The sequence below is a fragment of the Malus domestica genome, chromosome 10 (assembly GCF_042453785.1).
Source record: "Malus domestica chromosome 10, GDT2T_hap1".
Lineage (NCBI taxonomy): Eukaryota > Viridiplantae > Streptophyta > Magnoliopsida > Rosales > Rosaceae > Malus > Malus domestica.
Genome location: NC_091670.1, coordinates 34835179 through 34853852, shown reverse-complemented (window position 1 = coordinate 34853852; position 18674 = coordinate 34835179). Strand labels below are relative to the sequence as shown.

The 18674-nt window shown below is 40.9% G+C and overlaps 1 protein-coding gene and 2 long non-coding RNA genes across 3 annotated transcripts; 1 reads left to right on the top strand and 2 right to left on the bottom strand.

Annotated features, from left to right (window-relative positions):
- Nucleotides 1-114: 114 nt before the first annotated feature.
- On the bottom strand, nucleotides 115-2334 carry LOC114827733 (uncharacterized). The gene is made up of 4 exons (XR_003776950.2): nucleotides 2169-2334; nucleotides 836-923; nucleotides 591-725; nucleotides 115-481 (listed from the first exon to the last, which is right to left on the bottom strand). It is a non-coding gene; the product is annotated as an uncharacterized lncRNA (long non-coding RNA).
- A 399-nt stretch (nucleotides 2335-2733) lies between these two features.
- On the bottom strand, nucleotides 2734-16594 carry LOC139188774 (probable GPI-anchored adhesin-like protein PGA55). Its single transcript, XM_070806565.1, has 4 exons — nucleotides 16210-16594; nucleotides 15987-16103; nucleotides 13522-15903; nucleotides 2734-4676 (listed from the first exon to the last, which is right to left on the bottom strand). The coding sequence occupies exons 1-4, from the start codon at nucleotides 16540-16542 to the stop codon at nucleotides 4662-4664; spliced, it is 2847 nt and encodes a 948-aa protein (XP_070662666.1). The 5' UTR covers nucleotides 16543-16594; the 3' UTR covers nucleotides 2734-4661.
- On the top strand, nucleotides 16573-18663 carry LOC139188775 (uncharacterized). Its single transcript, XR_011572055.1, has 5 exons — nucleotides 16573-17287; nucleotides 17360-17460; nucleotides 17583-18081; nucleotides 18189-18262; nucleotides 18364-18663. It is a non-coding gene; the product is annotated as an uncharacterized lncRNA (long non-coding RNA).
- Nucleotides 18664-18674: the final 11 nt, after the last annotated feature.

Genomic DNA, 18674 nt, shown 5'->3' with positions numbered 1-18674 from the left:
ATGGTGATATACTATTTGAGATTCAAGGATTATCAGCCTTAAGTAAGGGTTATGGAACTTTATTGAATTAGTGCGGCAACTTATTTGTGGACTTAGGCCGCTATGCATCTCAAATTTCATAACTCTTCAGTTTTAATTTAATCTGCTAACTGAGTTTATGCATTGCACACACAACATAACGAAACCATGTGGGTGTGTCTAAACCATACAAATACCATCAACCTTCATGCATATGCCAATATCTTGCTGTGCAACAAATTAACAAGACAATTTTCATTCCCCACTGCAACTGTACGGACACAAAGATCACTACTTTAACCAAGTCAAAAACCCAGAAACTCTGAACTATATCCAAATCGAACAATTGGGTAAATTTAACATCACATTGTATGTACCTTCGCAGCAGTGGGTGTAAAATCCTTTGCTTTTCCTTTGAAATCTGCTTTTTCTTGTCCTGGAATTCAAACCGAATAGATGGAAGCTACCAACCCAGCAAACTCCATAAATTAATAAAATGGGTATCTAATTTCGCTTAATAAAAAAAAGCCTAATAAAATATTTTCATAAAAGTTAATAACTCCAGAATTTACTTTCCAAGAGATGGGGTTGGTAGCTTCCATCTATTCGATTTGAAGTGGGCCTGCGAAAAGAAAGTCCTTTGATGACCAAAGAGGAAGACGGAGAAAAACTCATCTCTCAAAAACCCTTTCAGCCAAGCGGTTTTGCTGCGAAAATTACAAAATCACACACAATTTCAGCATAAACCTTGAAACTAAGGAAACGACTTAACACTATAACAATTCGAAAGCATTGAAATTTGAATCACAATTATTACAATTTCAGCTAGATTGTGACTATAATTTGTCAGTAGCTCGATCGCCTCTTGCTCTTACATGAGTGTCGTCTTTCAGAGGACATGGTGGCTGCAACAAATTAACAGGACAACTTTCATTTCCCACTACCTTAACTAATGCTCCATTGAACAGTAAAAAAACCCAAAAATTCTGAACTAAATCCAAATCGAAAAATTAGGTAAATTTAACATCATGATGTACCGTTACAGCATTGGGTCTATTGCAAAGAAAGTATTAAAAGAACATGAGGGCTACTCTAGTGGACTTTCATTTAATCAAACCCAGCAGAATACTTATATTCCTACGAACTAATTGTATGGATAAAAAATCCAATTGAGATTCAAGTATTCAAAGCAAATCCAAAGAAGAAGCCAAAAAGAAACCTATCATTCCAGAAGCCAGCAACCCTAGGAACTTTGTGATGGGGAAAAGATGTGTGACACTTGTCTGATCCAGGATCCTCTCCTGAGCAGATGGAGAGGATCCTCCTTACCAGGGCCTATCAGACCGTTCATTTTTTATCCAACGGTTATAAAAAGAAAGCCTATCTAAAAATTATAATAATTATAACCGTTGAATAAAAAATGAACTGCCCGATAAGCCTAGTCAGAGAATCCTCTTCATCTGCTCAGAAGAGGATCCTGATCCTAATATCACGACGTTTACAACCCGCACTAAGTCACAGGATAGCATTATAGTAAAGACTCAGTTATATCACCAACAATACTCACCGGGACTTTCTTCTGAGTCCAAAAGCTTGTCTGATCCAAAAGCTGTTAAAGCAGCTTTAACAGCCTTAAAAGAATACTCTATCCAATCATAATAAAAAAAAAAAACAAACTCAGAACACAATATCCCTTGTATGCTATTCAACACTGACATAAGCATCTTATTGTTACACCCATACAAATTTAAGTTGGTAATTTCTGCCATTTTCCTCAGATTTCTCAGCGTCCAATAAAGGGATCCAGTTCAACAATCGGAATAAGTTGACTATCTGTTTGCGGCCGCCAAGAAACCGAAAACCCATACAAATTTAGCTACTTAATTTGACTGATGTACAATTGAGCTAGCAAATTTACACACCAACCAGAACCCAGCACAAACAAATTAAACATCCGCTTCTATAATTTTGAATTTCTCCCTAGATTTCAGCGTTAAAACAAAATAATGAGAAAATAATTAAATGGGTTTTGATCTATGTGACCCATAAAACCCTAAAAAACCAAAAACCCACAAATCTGCCATCTCTAAGGGACCATCCGAGATTCAAATCGAAGAATCGCCCATAAGGTATTGGAGATTATCACATACCGACTTGTAAAAGACGACATTCCAAGACTCATGATCTGAAATCTTCGATTTCTGAGCTTCTCCTTCTCTGGTTTTCGGAGAACCAAGAATTTCAATCTTTTAACGGTGAACAACAGAAAAAGTGATGGAGGAAAATGGGAGTCTCACGTGTCACAAAATTCATCTCCATTTGACAGCAAGACAAACGGCCAAAATTGGAATAACATAAATTAAACAGGGGCAAATCGATTGTACGCTGTTCAATGAACAGTGTTTTAGTTCATTCTCCCTTTTAGAATATACTAGCCTTTCTGTTAAAAAAACCTTGCACGAAAGACCTTTTTTACATCACAGCATGCTATATGTGACATACAAAGTTTTTATCCCAAGAGCTATTTGTAACAAAAGAACTATTTTAGATAGCCGCTTGTGGGTATGAAAAATCTTAAACCTTCCAAGGGCTATTAGTAATCACTTAATAAAAGATGACCTTAATTATTTGGGTCTACGTCATTGCAAAAATCTCTTGAACCTTCCAAATCATGTACAAAAATAAACGCTTTTACTCAATTGTGCCACGAGCCTGTACAAATGAAATATGGGGATTGAGCAAATGGTCAATTACATCATAAATTAAACCAGAATTTGATCATTGATTTAGATGTCATCACCTTTTCACATTTTCAACTTGCAATGTAAAGGCATCACCCTCACAAACAACTGTAGTACAAAAAGCAAGATTATAATTTCATTCTTCCTGATTCAAAAGATTCACAAATCCTGGGAACATATTTAAAAAAAAAAAACAATCTTTAACCAAAATCAGAGCTTAACCTAAAAAATGGTCATCACTCCGCATGCATAAACGTTGCATTCTTCCACTCCACTCCATGCAACTCGAAAACAGCTACCGAAAGAAGTTCAAGAACGCGGCAGCTTTCATGCGTGTATTTCCAGCACTTCGGTCAGCAACACCACGACAAGCTGAAAAGCCGTAGTACTTGGCTTTTACAGGAATGCGGGTTGATCCTTAACTTCAACTAAACGAAAACTTGAAAAGCTATCTGTCAACTGCAATGACTCTCCTTCCTAGAGTAGATGCTGAGGAGCTTGAGCATCGACCGAAAGCTAGAACCTTGTCACTGTTGTTTGTTGAGCCGCCTTCAACTGCTTCAACTTGGCCGTTAGAATACTCCACAGAATCTTGTTTTCTCTTTTAGTATCATCAGTTTCACCATCATCGCCAAACTCAAAATCATGAGCTAAACTATCTTTGTTGCAGGCTTTCTTGAGTTCACCTTTTCTGATTTCAACGTTGCTTTTAAGAACATCCTTCTTTTCTTCCACACTCTAAGAGGTCGCACTGTCTGAGCTTTTGCAAGAATTACTGCCGCTGATTGGGAGAAAATCCTGTGCATTGTCCACATGCTTAGAAGTATCAATTTTAGAGCCGCTGTCGGCTATCTTGAGTCCACGTTTTCTAATTATAACCCTGCTTGGAAAAGCAACCTTCCTCTCTTCCACATTCTCAGAAGTACCAAAGCTTTTGTCAACATTACTGTCGCTGATTAGATGAACATCCTTCACATCTTCCACATGCTTAGAAGTATCAAATTTAGAGCGGTTGATTGCTCTCTTGAGGACACGTTTTCTAATTCCACCGCTGCTTGCAAGAACATCCTTTCTCTCTTCCACATTGCCAGAGGTGCCAATGCTTTTGCAAACCTTACTACCGCTGATTGGAAAAGAATCCTGAGCATCGCCCACATGCTTAGAACTATTAATATCAGAGTGGTTGTTGGCTGCCTTGAGCTCACATTTTCTGCTTGGAACAAGATCCTTGCTAATTGTATCTTCCACATTCTCAGAAGTACGAATGTCAGAACTGTTGAAAACACTACTACCGCTGATTTGAAGAGCATCTATCCTTTCACCCACATGCTTGGAAGCATTAACATCAGAGCTTTTGAAACTATTACAAAGTATAAAAAGTCGCTCTCCAAATCCCAAATTCAGGTCCCGAAATTCTAGAGAAGATTCTGGCTTTGTGAAGCAACCAACAGTGCCAAAAGATGCCTCAGACAATTTCCTGGATCTGTGCTCTTGAGATGGTTCTTGCTTGTCCAAGCAATCCATGGTGTCAAGAGATACCTCGGACTGTTTATTACTGGATTCATGGTGGTTATCACCAACACCAGCATCTACACAAATAGCAACTTCTTTGGCTCCACTTTGCAACTCAGAGTTTAGATTCCTTGAGCTGCCTATTACATTACTGATGCTAAGATTACCACTTTCCGCACAAAGTTCAACTATTGGAAGCAAATCCAATTCATTGCCTTTTGCACATTCAATTGCACAAAATGCATTTTCTGTTCCAGAATTTGGTTCAGCTAATCGCAGGGCTGACTTCTGAACAGTGATGTGACTGTTATCATTACAATCTTGAGACGATTTGTTCACAATAGGAACCTTATAATCTGAGTCTTTTTGAACATTTGATTTTTTGTCTCCTTATGGGATTGCAAGGCTAACTCCGCCTGTGTAAGTTTATCTTACATTGCCGGTCCCAAGCCCGGATAAAGGAGGAGGGGGAGGGCGTCAGGTAGTCGACAGCTGACACTCCACAGTTACGTCGAATCCTTATGACAATGAATCCAGAACGAAATCGCACTAAAGCTAGGACGTCACCCGTAAGTGGCGCGCTGTGTGGCCCGAGCACAGTGATAAGTGAGCAAGGGTCGCTGTATCTCCATCGGCACCCGGATGCAGTGTTAAATGAGCAAGGGGACCATAGAAACTTCTTTTCGAACGACTCCACTCAAAGTTGTTTGGGAGCATATGCTCCTATCAACTTTACACAGGACACACAAAAGAAGTACTTTGATCCTATTAGACGGTGGATGGTGAAGAAGTTAGGACAGAAGGGTAGAGTTCAAGAGAGTAGAATGCGTTTAGGAACGTGGAATATAGGAACCTTAACGGGAAAATCTATGGAAATAGTGGAAGTTATGGTGAGGAGAAGGATAAATATTATGTGCCTACAAGAAACTAAGTGGGTTGGTCTTAAGGCAAAGGATCTAGAAAACTCAGGGTTTAAGCTTTGGTATTCGGGCACAAATAGAACGAGAAACGGTGTTGGCATCATTGTGGACAAGACCTTGACACAAGATGTTGTAGATGTCAAGAGGGTAGGAGATAGAATCATGGCAATCAAGATTGTAATAGGATAAGAACTCATCAATGTGATTAGTGCGTACGCACCTCAAGTAGGGTTGGATACGAGTTTGAAGGAGAAATTTTGGGAAGACCTGGGAGACTTGGTGCAAGGAATTGCTCAGACGGAGAAGTTATTTATAGGAGGAGATTTAAATGGACACGTGGGCAGAGAGACAGGCAACTATGGAGGTTTTCATGGTGGCCATGGTTTTGGGGAGAGAAATGAGGATGGGGAAGCTATCTTGGATTTTGCAATGGCATATGATCTCTTCTTAGCCAACACCTTCTTTAAGAAGAGAGAAGAACATGTGATCACCTACAAGAGTGGGTCGTAAAAAACACAAATAGATTTTCTTCTAATGAGGAAAGGGGATCGTATAACTTGTAAGGATTGCAAAGTTATACCGGGGGAGAGCTTGGCTAATCAACATCGCTTGTTGGTGATGGATGTACATATCAAAAGAGTGAGAAAAAAAGAACAAGACTTGGAAGTGCCCAATGACTAGATGGTGGAATCTAAAAGGAGAAAAACAAGTCATTTTCAAAGAGCAAGTAATCACCCAGTGTGTGTGGGATAGAGAGGGGGAAGCTAGCCAAAGGTGGGATTCCATGGCTAGCTGTATCCGAAAAGTAGCAAAAGAGGTATTAGGAGAGTCCAAGGAAGAAAATATCGGTAATATCGGAAATATCGGTAGTCCGAAAACACGGAAATATCGATGGAAATATCGGGATAATATCGATATCGATAAAAATTACATGGAAACCACGGAAATTGTAAGAAAAACTTGGAAATTTTTATTGAAACTTTGCAGGATGTTTATTTAGTCAATTATCTATTAGTTTATCACAAAAAATTGGAAGGAAATGCATTGCATGATGGATTTAACATTATCAAGTTGATTATATAGCGAGCTGACAAACATTGTGAGTGTAGAAAATATGTAGAAATTAATGAAAGAAGTCTAAACACACCATAATCATTTATATATAATGAATTAGTACAATATTTTACACTTTATACATTGTATGGTAAGATACATGAGTGACTTAGTACCACATAGAGTTTCTATGAGGTTCAAAATTTTCACTATCTTCATCATCTCTATGTGTAGAGTGAGTGTATTTTGAAGAGTAGTTAGCAACCATGACAATGGTTTTCAAGAACCAAAACCCAAAAGTCAATAGGAAACCGAATACTTCGGTATTTTTCGGGATTGCCAAACAAATGGGATTTGGAAACCAATCCCATATCGAAAATTTCGGTATTTTTCGAGATGGGATTCCCGAACTTCATGATGGTTTTGGTTTGGGATTTTTCGGTTTGGGTTTGAGACTTTTTCGGTTTGGTTTGGGATTTTCCGGAATTTTTTCCAGCCCTACCATGTAAGTGACCAAATAAAAAATAGAAAAATTAAAAACCACATGCCATTGACTAAGTAATTAATTGACACAATTTAAAATATAATACCACAAAAAATTTGGAAAATGTGCAAATTTGTTTCTTGTAAAAAGAATTCAAAACAAAAGAATATATATAAATATTGTAGCATATTATCACAACAACATAAGTGGTATAGTGGTTAAGGTGTTAAGGAGTTAAGTGGGAGGGGTTCGAACCCCTCTGTGCTCAAAATTGTGACTTTTCAAAATTTTCAGGAATTTTTGGCCTAATATCGTGATATTATAGATAATATCGCGATATTATACGATATTATAGATAATATCGCGATATTTTGACGAAAACTCATTGGATACTCATTAAAATATCGGTAACTCAAAAAAACGAAAATATCGCCGATATATCGACGATATTTTGGATATTTTCTTCCATGGGAGAGTCCAAGGGCTTTGCTCCACACCAAAAAGAATCTTGGTGGTGGAATGATGAGGTACAAACAAAGGTGAAGGCTAAGAAGGAATGTTGTAAAGCCTTATACAAGGATAGGACCGATGAAAATGGTGAAAGGTATAGAAGAGCGAAGCAAGAGGCGAAGAAAGCTGTGAGAGAATCTAAGTTAGCGGCTTATGACAATATGTATAAGCGACTAGATACCAAAGAAGGAGAGTTGGATATCTATAAACTAGCTAGAGCAAGGGCAAAGAAGACAAGGGACCTAAACCAAGTGAGGTGCATCAAGGATGAGGATGGAAAGGTTCTTGCTATAGAGAACGCGGTCAAAGACAGATGGAGAGGTTATTTTCATAATCTTTTCAATGAAGGACATGAAAGGAGTACTCCTTTAGGAGAGTTGAGTAACTCAGAAGAGTGTAGAAACTACTCCTTTTATCGTCGAATCAGGAAGGAAGAAGTGGTTGTAGCTTTGAAGAAGATGAAGCATAGAAAAGCAGTGGGCCCAGACAATATACCGATTGAAGTGTGGAAAGCCTTGGGAGAGACAGGTATAGCATGGCTCACTGACCTTTTCAATAGGATTTTGAAAACGAAGAAGATGCCAAACGAGTGGCGAAAGAGCACCTTGGTGCCTATTTACAAGAATAAGGGCGACGTACAAAATTGCATGAACTATAGGGGTATTAAGCTAATGAGTCATACAATGAAGCTCTGGGAGAGAGTCATTGAGCATAGATTGAGGCAAGAGACACGGGTTTCGGACAACCAATTCGGGTTCATGCCAGGGCGCTCAACCATGGAGGCAATCTATCTCTTACGAAGATTGATGGAAAGATATAGAGATGGGAAAAAGGATTTACACATGGTCTTTATAGATTTGGAAAAAGCGTATGATCGGGTCCTAAGAGACATTCTTTAGAGGATTTTAGAGAAGAAAGGAGTACGAATAGCATATATCCAAGCTATAAAGGATATGTATGAAGGAGCAAAGACTGTCGTAAGAACTCATGAAGGACAAACCGAAAGCTTCCCCATAACTGTAGGATTACATCAAGGCTCATCCTTAAGTCCTTACCTTTTTGCGTTGGTAATGGATGAGTTAACATGACATATTCAAGATGATATTCCTTGGTGTATGCTTTTCGCAGACGATATAGTGTTGATAGATGAAACTCAGGAATGGGTAAATGCGAAGCTTAACCTTTGGAGAGAAGTGTTGGAAGCTAAAGGTCTTCGCCTAAGCCGATCAAAGACAGAATATATGGAGTGCAAGTTCAGTGCAAATGGAGGCCAAAATGAGTTAGGGGTGAGGATCGGAGATCAGGAAATACCAAAGAGCCACCGTTTTCGCTACCTAGGATCTATCTTGCAAAAGAACGGAGAATTAGATGGAGATCTCAACCATAGAATACAAGCTGGATGGATGAAGTGGAAGAGTGCATCCGGCGTCTTGTGTGATCGTCGTATGTCACTGAAGCTTAAGGGAAAATTTTATAGGACGGCAATAAGGCCGGCGATGCTGTATGGCACAGAATGTTGGGCGGTGAAGCATCAACACGTACACAAAATGGGTGTAGCGGAGATGAGGATGCTTTGTTGGATGTGTGGGCACACGAGAAATGATAAGATTAGGAATGAGGATATCCGAGGTAAAGTAGGAGTAGCCGAAATTGAAGGAAAACTGAGAGAAAATCGATTACGGTGGTTTGGACATGTGCAAAGAAGGTCTACTGACGCTCCGGTTAGAAGATGCGACTACGGGACAGAGGTTCAGGGCCGAAGGGGTAGAGGAAGACCTAAGAAAACTTTGGAAGAGACTCTAAGAAAAGACTTAGAGTACTTGGATCTAACGGAGGACATGACACATGATCGAGCACAATGGCGTTCTAAGATTCATATAGCCGACCCGACTCAGTGACTTGAATTTTTCAAGTCTTCAATCGAGAAGTTTTCCCCACTCGGGAAATTAAGGGAACACTACCTCAACCTACATGCTCCACTCACAAAGCTTCAACATACAAGCTTCAACAAAAGAAAAATTCAAAGAACTTAGTGAAGAAGGCTTTAGTGTATTTAACACAATACGTTGAAATGAAACAAAGCTTATTTATTGATATCTCTAAGAAGTTACAAATATGTACATATACACGAGTCAAAATAAACAAACAAGAGGGAGCCTTCACAAAGGTTGCTTAGGAGAAGTCTCAGCAGTCGGCAGAGCCCTAGAAAGAGAAGGCACCGGAGGGGGATCATTCGGAGCCTCAGTATTGGACAACATCCTAGAAGGAGGAGGCATCGGAGGTTGATCATTTGGAGCTTCATTACGCGGTACAGCCCCAGAAGACGAAGGCAATAAATGCCTTTGGAACAAACCCACAAACCTCTGATGATCATGTAAAATCTGACCATCAGATTCCTTCATCTGGTCAAGCTTCCTCTTCATGTTTGTAGCATAGTCATGTGCGAGCCGGTGCAACTGTTTATTCTCATGCTTGAGCCCTCTAATCTCCTGTTTGAGACTCATCACTTAAGCCGCCAATGATTCAACTTGGCGGGTTCGAGCAAATAGGCGTTGGGCCATATTAGACACAGAACCTGCACACTGAACACTGAGAGCCAGAGAATCCTTAACAGCCAACTCATCAGACCGTTTGGAAAGTAGTCTGTTATCTTTGGGAGTGAGAAGGTTCCTGGCCACCACCGCAGCGGTCATATCATTTTTCATCACGGAATCCCCAACGGTAAGAGGACCCAGTAGGGGATAAGAAGGATGAGCGCCATATGTTGTCTGGAGAAGGCGTGGCTGCCTCTTCAACAAGGTTCAAGTCAAAACGACGGTCGGAGGGGCCAGACATTTTCAAAGGTGTTGAAGAGAAAAGAGGTCAGACAAATCAAGATCTTAGAAATGCAAGAAGGGAGCTTCTACTGGTGGAGATTCAAGTGTGCTTTGGAACTTAATACCAGCCTCTATAAAAATCTGCACTCGATAGAGCTTCAGAAATCGAAGAGGCGCCTACTAAGAAATCGAAAAGGCGTTTGCTTTCTCAAAAGTTGGGATGCTCAGAGACCACAAAGGCCGATCTCAGGAATCGAAGAGGCGTTTTCTTTCTCAAAAGCTGGACTGCTCAAAGACCACGAAGGTTGATCGCAGAAATCGAAGAGACGCTTGCTTTCTCAAAAGTTGGGTTGCTCAGAGACCACGAGGGTCGATCTCAGAAATCGAAGAAGCACCTGCTTTTTCAGCCTTGTCAGCACCTGTCACATGCACACTCAACTTTGCGGAAATTACGGGCATTCTGTCGAAGATTTCTGGTGAAGTAGAAAGCACGTGAATGTTACTGTTCAATCATCCACTTTCCACACGCAACATCAGCTCACGGGTACCACAGATAACTTTGCCAAAAATCTCTGACAAAGTTTAGACACATGAAGCTTGCAGCTCCCATTACATCGCTATGACCAAGAAGGGTAAAAGAATAGCAAAGAAACAGCACTAACAAAGTTTAGACACATAAGTTTTGAAGGTCTAGCTACCATATTATTACCCACAAGGGTAAAGGAACAGGACCACTGCTGGATAATTGGAAAGTCCCTGTGTGTCAACCTCTGTGCTCCGTGGCAAGGTAGACTAGCAAACAGGCCTAACCTTTACTCACATTCGAGAAAACACTCCCAACAAGATTGCTTGCTTCAAGATCGAAGAGGCACCGTCCTCCGAATCTCGAGAGCTAGACTCCCAACATGATTACTTTCTCAAAAAATGACGAGACATCGTTCTCCGAATCTCGAGAGCCAGACTCCTAGCAGGATTACTTTCTCAAAAATCGAAGAGGCATCGTTCTTTGAATCTCGAGAGACAGATCCCCGACAGGATTGCTTGTTCAAAAACCGAAGAGGCACCGCTTTCTCAACTTCGAGAGCCCCTTAGATAAAGCTTGTCTGTAATTCTCACACCGCTTTCTCAACTTCGAGAGCCAGATCTCCTTGGATAAAGCTTGTCTGTAATCTTCACACGTAACATCAGCTTTCCAGATACCACAGACCACTTTTTCAAAGTGCTCAGACAGAGTTAAAACACGTGAAGCTGACAGCTCCCACTACCGTGCTATGACCAAGCAGGGTAAAAGAATAGTATTACTCCTTCTTGTTAGGGAGACTTCTATATATGTCGACCTTCATCCTCAACGGACAGGCAGACCTGCAAAAATGCTCAACCCTTCCTCATATCTGAGAGGGCACTCCCAACGAAGCCTCTCGAAATACTCAGCTTTCTTTCCCTCCGAGAATACCTCTGCAAACAAGCTACACTAGAGCAAGAATATCTCATATCATCAGGGTTAAAAGCAAGAATATCCCATATCATGCTTTTTCCCTGTCTTTTCCTTTGGCCTTGTTCTTACCTGCAAGACAAGGAGAAAGAGAGCAATCAGTCAGCACTTGGAATCAAGCTTCCAGTCCGGAACTGACTGCTTGGAACCCCATTGCTCTCGAGTACTCATCTTCAACATCTTATGCTTCCCGAGAAGATACCACATCTGCCTGATGAACAAATAGGGCAAGCGAGAAGGATACAAGGAAGCATGTGGAGACAAGCGCAACAGAACACGTGCCAATACATCCACTACTTTGTCAACAGCAAAAGTATCCCATATCAGCAGGGTCGAACGTACTTTAGATTTGATGAACTTGTTTTGACCCTCAAATTCTTCAGTCGGCCTTATACTCTGGCGGAAACAAGAAAACCCTCCAGCCCAGTTCAAGAATAAGCCTGTGGAAAGTTACTTCTTCAAAAGCAAAAGTATCTCATATCACCTTTTCTCATTTTCTTCTCTTTATCCTTCATGCTACCTGCAAGATAAGGAGAAGGATAACAATCAGCCGGAACTCGAAATCAAACTTCTGATCTGGGACTGATTGCTTGGAGCTCTGATTGCTTACCTTGTCTGTCACCTCTTTCAGCAGATCCCCTAGCTCGGCGACTTGGGGGACTCCTACTACATGGTTTGTATCGCGCTTGACCAAGCCTGAAACTACAAGTAAGCGTCAAGTGAAATTGATACATTACCTTGTGCATCTCCACCAGTTAAAGATACCACCCCTGGAGGGAGGAAGAGTACTTCCAAAGAAGATGCCACATCTACCTATGAGACAGATAAGGCAAGTGAAGAAGATACCACACTTCGGTACTTAAAAGTTTCGTGATTACGAGATCATTCTTCCACAATATTTCCTAATGTCATTTGTACTAAATCATTCACTTGTACTCACTAAAGGAGAGCTTGAACCTATATACTGTGTAAACCATTCACAATTAATGGGAACTCCTTTACTCCGTGGACGTAGTCAATCTGGGTGAACCACGTACATCTTGTGTTTGCTTCCTGTCTCTATCCATTTACATACCTATCCACACTAATGACCGGAGCAATCTAGCGAAGATCACAAACTTAATATTTAAGATGATATTCTTTGGTGTATGCTTTTCGCAAACGATTTAGTGTTGATAGATGAAACGCAGGAAGGGGTAAACGCGAAGCTTAACCTTTGGAGAGAAGTGTTGGAATCTAAAGGTCTTCGCCTAAGCCGATCACAGACAGAATATATGGAAGGCAAGTTCAGTGCAAACGAAGGCCAAAATGAGTTAGGGGTGAGGATCGGAGATCAGGAAATACCAAAGAGCGACCGTTTTTCGCTACCTAGGATCTATCTTGCAAAAGAACGAAAAATCTGATGGAGATCTCACCCATAGAATACAAGCTGGATGGATGAAGTGGAAGAGTGCATCCGGCGTGTTGTGTGACCGTCGTAAGCCACTGAAGCTCAAGGGAAAATTTTATAGGACGGCAATAAGGCCGGCAATGCTGTATGGCATAGAATGTTGGGCGGTGAAGCATCAACACGTAGGTGTAGTGGAGATGAGGATGCTTCGTTGGATGTGTGGGCACACGAGAAAGGATAAAATTAGGAATGAGGATATCTGAGGTAAAGTAGGAGTAGCCGAAATTGAAGGAAAGAGGAGAGAAAATCGGTTACGGTGGTTTGGACATGTGCAAAGAAGGCCTACTGACGCTCCGGTTCGAAGATGTGACCACAGGACAGAGGTTCAGGGCCGAAGGGGTAGAGGAAGACCTAGGAAAACTTTGGAAGAGACCCTAAGAAAAGACTTAGAGTACTTGGATCTAACGGAGGACATGACACAAAACCGAGCGCAATGGCGTTCTAGGATTCATATAGCCGACCCCACTTGGTGGGAAAAGGCTTTGTTGTTGTTGTTGTTGTTGTTGTTGTTGATGGGATTGCAAGGCTGCCAAGATCATGAAGAGGCTCCATTCCACCTTCATCTCCAACTTTGAGAGATGGCCCGGAAATTTCAGTTTTAATTTCCTGCTCATATTCTGGAAATCTTTCCATTTCAATATTCTCATTGTCACGACTGGTTTGATGAACCACTTGAGGTGATTCTTTACATTGTGGTAACAATTTAGGAATTGCAAGGTTAGCAATTTGGCTACCAACGTCAAGAAGAAGCTCTTTTAGGCCTTCATGAACCACTTGAGATGATTCTGTACATTGCACTAACAACTTAGGGATTGCAGGGTCAGCAATTTGGCTGCCAACATCACAAAGAGGCTCTTTTCGACCTTCATCTCCAAAGTTGACTGATGCTGCAGAGCTTTCAACTTCAATTTCTCTTTCATATTTTGAAGATCTTTCAGTTTGATTATTCTCATTCTCATGACTGCTCTGACACACCACAAGCGACAAATCTGTACCTTGCGGTAACAACTTGCCTTGGCTTCCAATAGAAGCCTCGCAACTTCCACTTTCTTCACTAGTAGAACATTTTTGGGATGACACTTGTAAAATCTTAGACGTGTTTCCATTCATGCTTTTGTCATCACATGGCTCATTCACCCTGAACTTTGGTCTAACCAGCTTCCTTCTCTTTCCATTAACATCTTCACTAACAGAAGATTCTTGTGATGATGCTTGTAAATTCAGACATATGTTTCCATTTATGCTTTTTTCATTGCGTGGCTCATTGTCATTGAACTTCGGCCTGATCAACTTCCTTCTCTTGCATTGCCCACCCAACAGTCTATCTTTTCTTACAATTTCATCCCTCGCTCTAGCTTTGGTATCACCATTACGTTTCCGCAGTTCAGTCCGCCTCTTGAAATCCACAAAGGGTATCTCTTCACGCCTTTGATCAACTTTATCTTCAACGCATGTAGCAGAAGCCATGTTTGACTTCTTTGGAATCAACTCCAAGTCATTACTACCCAACTCAGAGTCCACTTTGGTCTTTTTATTACTCATAAACTTCTCGTCACCATGCCGTCTAGTAGGTCGTTTAGATTTTTTTGACTTCACCCAGCTGTAGTTACTCGCACTCAACATTGCCATGACTTCATCCACTGATGCATCATTATCAGTTTCCTCGTAGTCAGCATGCGTACTATTCTCTTTTCCAGGCGTATCTGAAGTCAAGCGAGAAAATACACTTCTTTGATTCTTCAGATCAGAACACATTCCTTCAGAACATGCATAAGACTTGAGATCATGATCAAAAGATTTCTGATGACGGTGGTCCACACTGCTATGATCATCAGGATGAACACTACATTGCAACTGCCACTGAAGCTCATCTGATGAAGTTACATAAGCAATACATGGTTCATCATTCAATTTCTGTGCCATTTCTTGCTCAAGTTTTTCTTGTAATGCTATATGATGAGCACGATCAATCACAAAGGACAGACAGTTGCTAGGACTGAGAGAATAAGATGAAGGGCTCTTGGTTTCCCTCCCACTACTTCCAATTTGTGATAAACTTTCAGATGATAAAGAATTCTTCAAAACTGGCTCCCGGGAACACTGTTTTCCAGAAGAATCTATAGCCATTTCTTCAGAATATGCCACCTCTGGAAAATGCACGATGTTCCCCTGACATGAGTGCTCGTAATGGTCAGGGGATGCAATTGGAACATGAACATCAAACTTTGAAGTGGATTCTAGGCTTTGATTGATTCCTTTTGACTCTGTATATGATTGATTTGTAATGGAAGGAATGCCATGTTGTTTATAACAATCTTGAACGGAATTTGAACTCTGATTGACCCCAATTGATGGTGAGAGTGGATTGTTCAAACTAAAAGCATCAGGATCATAGGGAAGAGTGGCGGGGACAATTGCATCTCTATAAGATGGAGATGCTGAACAAGAATGGCCAGTGATTTGCAGGCCAACAGTTGAGGTTGATTTAGTTTGATCTTGAATCAAAGAACCTGTTTCTTCAACAGGCATGCCAGGACAGACAGGTCTATCAAGACTAGACTGAAGGAAAGCAGGGTTCTCAGTTGGTCCAGCTGGCCCAAAAACATTACCTTCACTATTGTCTACTTTATGAAGATCACCCACTTTATGACTTGCCAACATGCCACCATCTTCTTTTCCATTATTCTCATAGACATTCCCCGGTGACTGAGTCATTGCTGGCCCATTATGATTGTCAGCATCAAGCTCGTTGTTTGCGTTATCACTCAATACAGACCTGCCATCATCGACTTCCTTGACTCTACCAGCAGTGTCTACTGATATTGGTTCTCTTTTACTGGATAATTCTCTCTGCCGCGGCTGATATTTTAACTTTCGTGAACTGAACAACATTAAAAGCCTTCGGACCTACACATATACATGAAACAATACCGTTAAAGAAGGCAATTATAAATCCCATCAAGGTCTGAGTTAATAGGAAAGGAGAAAACCTGAGCTTTGGAGAGACCGAAATGGAACTTCCAATTTGAAAAGTAGTTATCTTCGATCGCGCCACTGAATTCAGGTTCTGACAGCGGATGGCAATGCCAAATTGGCTTGACTTTTACCTGCATAAAGAATATAACAAGAATAGATCCCATTGGAAATTTGAAATAAATCAAGGCATAAACGAAAATAATGGATTGTTGAACTGAAACTAGACATTATTCATACCTGAGCAGGAAACTGCTTTCCTGATGAATTGTATGCAGAAGGCAAAATATTCATTTCACCATCAGAGCATGCTTGACAAACACCATGAAGTTCTCTCCTCTCGTATTCAAACAGAAATAGAATCATTCCAGTTTTAACCTGCTTTAAAAATTGGCCTTGTGAAGATGGAAGGCCGAACAGTCCCTGTTTAAAACATTCATCTTTCATTGCACTGCTCGACATGAAAATTGCACCGTATTCAGGATATACTCCACGAAAAGAATCCTGCCCCTCGTCTGACTCCATTGTTGTTGTTGGCAAAAGGCTGCCAAATTCACTATTCATAGCAACCATAACTATCCCTTTCTCAGGTAATCATAGCAACTGGTGGCAGGGACCGAAGTTGCAGTTGCTCCAAAAAGACTCAAGACTGTCAACCCACATGGTGATCCTTCCATGCTCTCTTCTAAAGGAAAAAAATCATATTTCAAAGGCACTACAGCGCGTTCAAGATCCAGACAGGAGACTAGTTCACAAAAGTTATGTCAAAGGCATTGAGATTGGAGTTGTTCTCACTTCTGTTGCCATGATTCACCCTGAAACAGCAAAAATGTTCTCATTATAATCTCTTCAGTTCGTAGCTGTTGTGCCAAGGTTATCACCAAAAGAGAGCATGAAAATTCTGGAAATGCTGGGTTGAAAACAAGAAGCAGTTCAACTCCAAGGGAATCTAACAGTGGAAATGACAGAAAGGAGAATTGTGAAGCAATTGTAAGGAACAATCGTGAAGCAATTGTAAAGGACAATCGTGAAGCAATTGTTTGGCTGTTGATTTCTGATTTCGATTTCATTGTCTCTCCTTCAACGAAGGAAAGCTCCGGAATTTGATCAGTGTGGTTGAGTGTTTGATTGCTTTGCAGGTTGCTCAGCAATTTGGGGACTGCATTTCGTTACCAGATAGCTCCAGGGTTCAAGTTCGAGCTCTTTTGAATGTGCCGTAGGCTACTCTGGTCACAATTGAATTGAGCCTTATACTGAGGATGATTGGGAAGTTTTGGAGCTTAATGCTGAGCTTGCAGAGGCTGCAATTTTGAATCAGGTACTTTTCGGTTGCTTGTAAGCAATACATTTGTGTGTTTACATCAGTTTGTTGAATCTTTGGTAAATGCAGGTGAGGATTCTCCATGAAGAAATGAGGTTTCCTTTTGTGGTTGAACGGCCGCACTACCATTACATTCCAAGTTGCTTCAACCTTCCCGAAGAAAGCCGTGGGTAAGATGTTGTATGCTTTGTTGTAATTCAACCATTCAATGAATTCTGAGCATTTGAAATCGATGAGGTGCAACTCAACGCTTGTATTCTGATATCTTGGTCTACTTGTGGGATATTACCAGTGCAACTGGTGGGAGGGACTGAAGTTGCAGTTGCTCCAAAAAGACGCAAGACTGTCAACCCGCATGGTGATCCTTCCATGCTCTCTTCTAATGGAAAGAATCATATTTCAAAGGCACGACTGCGCGTTCAAGATTCAGACAGGAGACTAGTTCACAAAACTTATGTCAAAGGCATTGAGCTTGCAGTTGTTCTGACTTCTGTTGCTATGATTCACCCTGAAACAGAAACAAAATGTTCTCTTTACAATCTCTTCAGTTCGTCGTTGTTGTGCCAAGGTTATCACCAAAAGAGAGCATGAAAAATTCTGCAAATGATGGGTTGCAAACAAGAAGCAGGTCAACTCCAAAGGAATCTAACGGTGGAAGTGACAGAAAGGACAACCGTGAAGCAATTGTTGGGCTGTTGATTTCCGATTCAGTTGTTAAAGGGCATGTAATGATTCAGTTGTATGGCATATACAGCCAGTTCTTGGATTCAAAGAGATCCGTTGCTACACAGGTCTTTCTCCCCATCTCTCTCTAAGCTCCTTTTATTGTTGCAATGCTCATGCTTCTGTTATTTAAAGAAAGAATTTGCTGTACGAGTAACAACTAATGGTTTTGCAGTCGAGAGATGCAAAAGGCAAGAGGGCAACCCTGGCCTGAGTTACGACTCAACTTAATGACCTAATGTTCTTCAGGTAAAGCAAGATGTGACTTTCTGTACTTAGGGCTTTGTTGGGATACAGCCGACTCCACTTAGCAGGATAAGGCTTTGTTATTGTTGTTGTTGATCGTGCAGGAGATCAAAATTAAGAAAGGTTGGTCCACTTCGGCAATGCTTCAGATGATGTAGCTTTCACATTTATGTCGCGAGGCTGACGCTGCTTCAGATGATTTTTACCAAAGAGATCTATGTTTGTGACATGCACCATGGAATATCCGAGTATGTATATAGCCGCGTTATGAACTAATTGGCTGGTTTCAATAATATCGTATGTCAATATGTAAGATAAAATGTACTATTGCTAGCATGCAGTAGAAACATGAACAGCAACGGATGTCAATATGTAAGATCGAAGGCATCAAATTTGCAGTGCTACCAAGTGTCCA

Bases quoted from the DNA above. Each gene is read 5' to 3' on its own strand.
- LOC139188774 (XM_070806565.1), bottom strand. From the start codon at position 16,542: ATGGTTGCTATGAATAGTGAATTTGGCAGCCTTTTGCCAACAACAACA. The intron at 16,104-16,209 runs GTATGAATAATG...TTCTTTATGCAG, and splicing joins GAAAGCAGTTTCCTGCTCAG to GTAAAAGTCAAGCCAATTTG. The intron at 15,904-15,986 runs GTTTTCTCCTTT...GTATATGTGTAG, and splicing joins TCGGTCTCTCCAAAGCTCAG to GTCCGAAGGCTTTTAATGTT.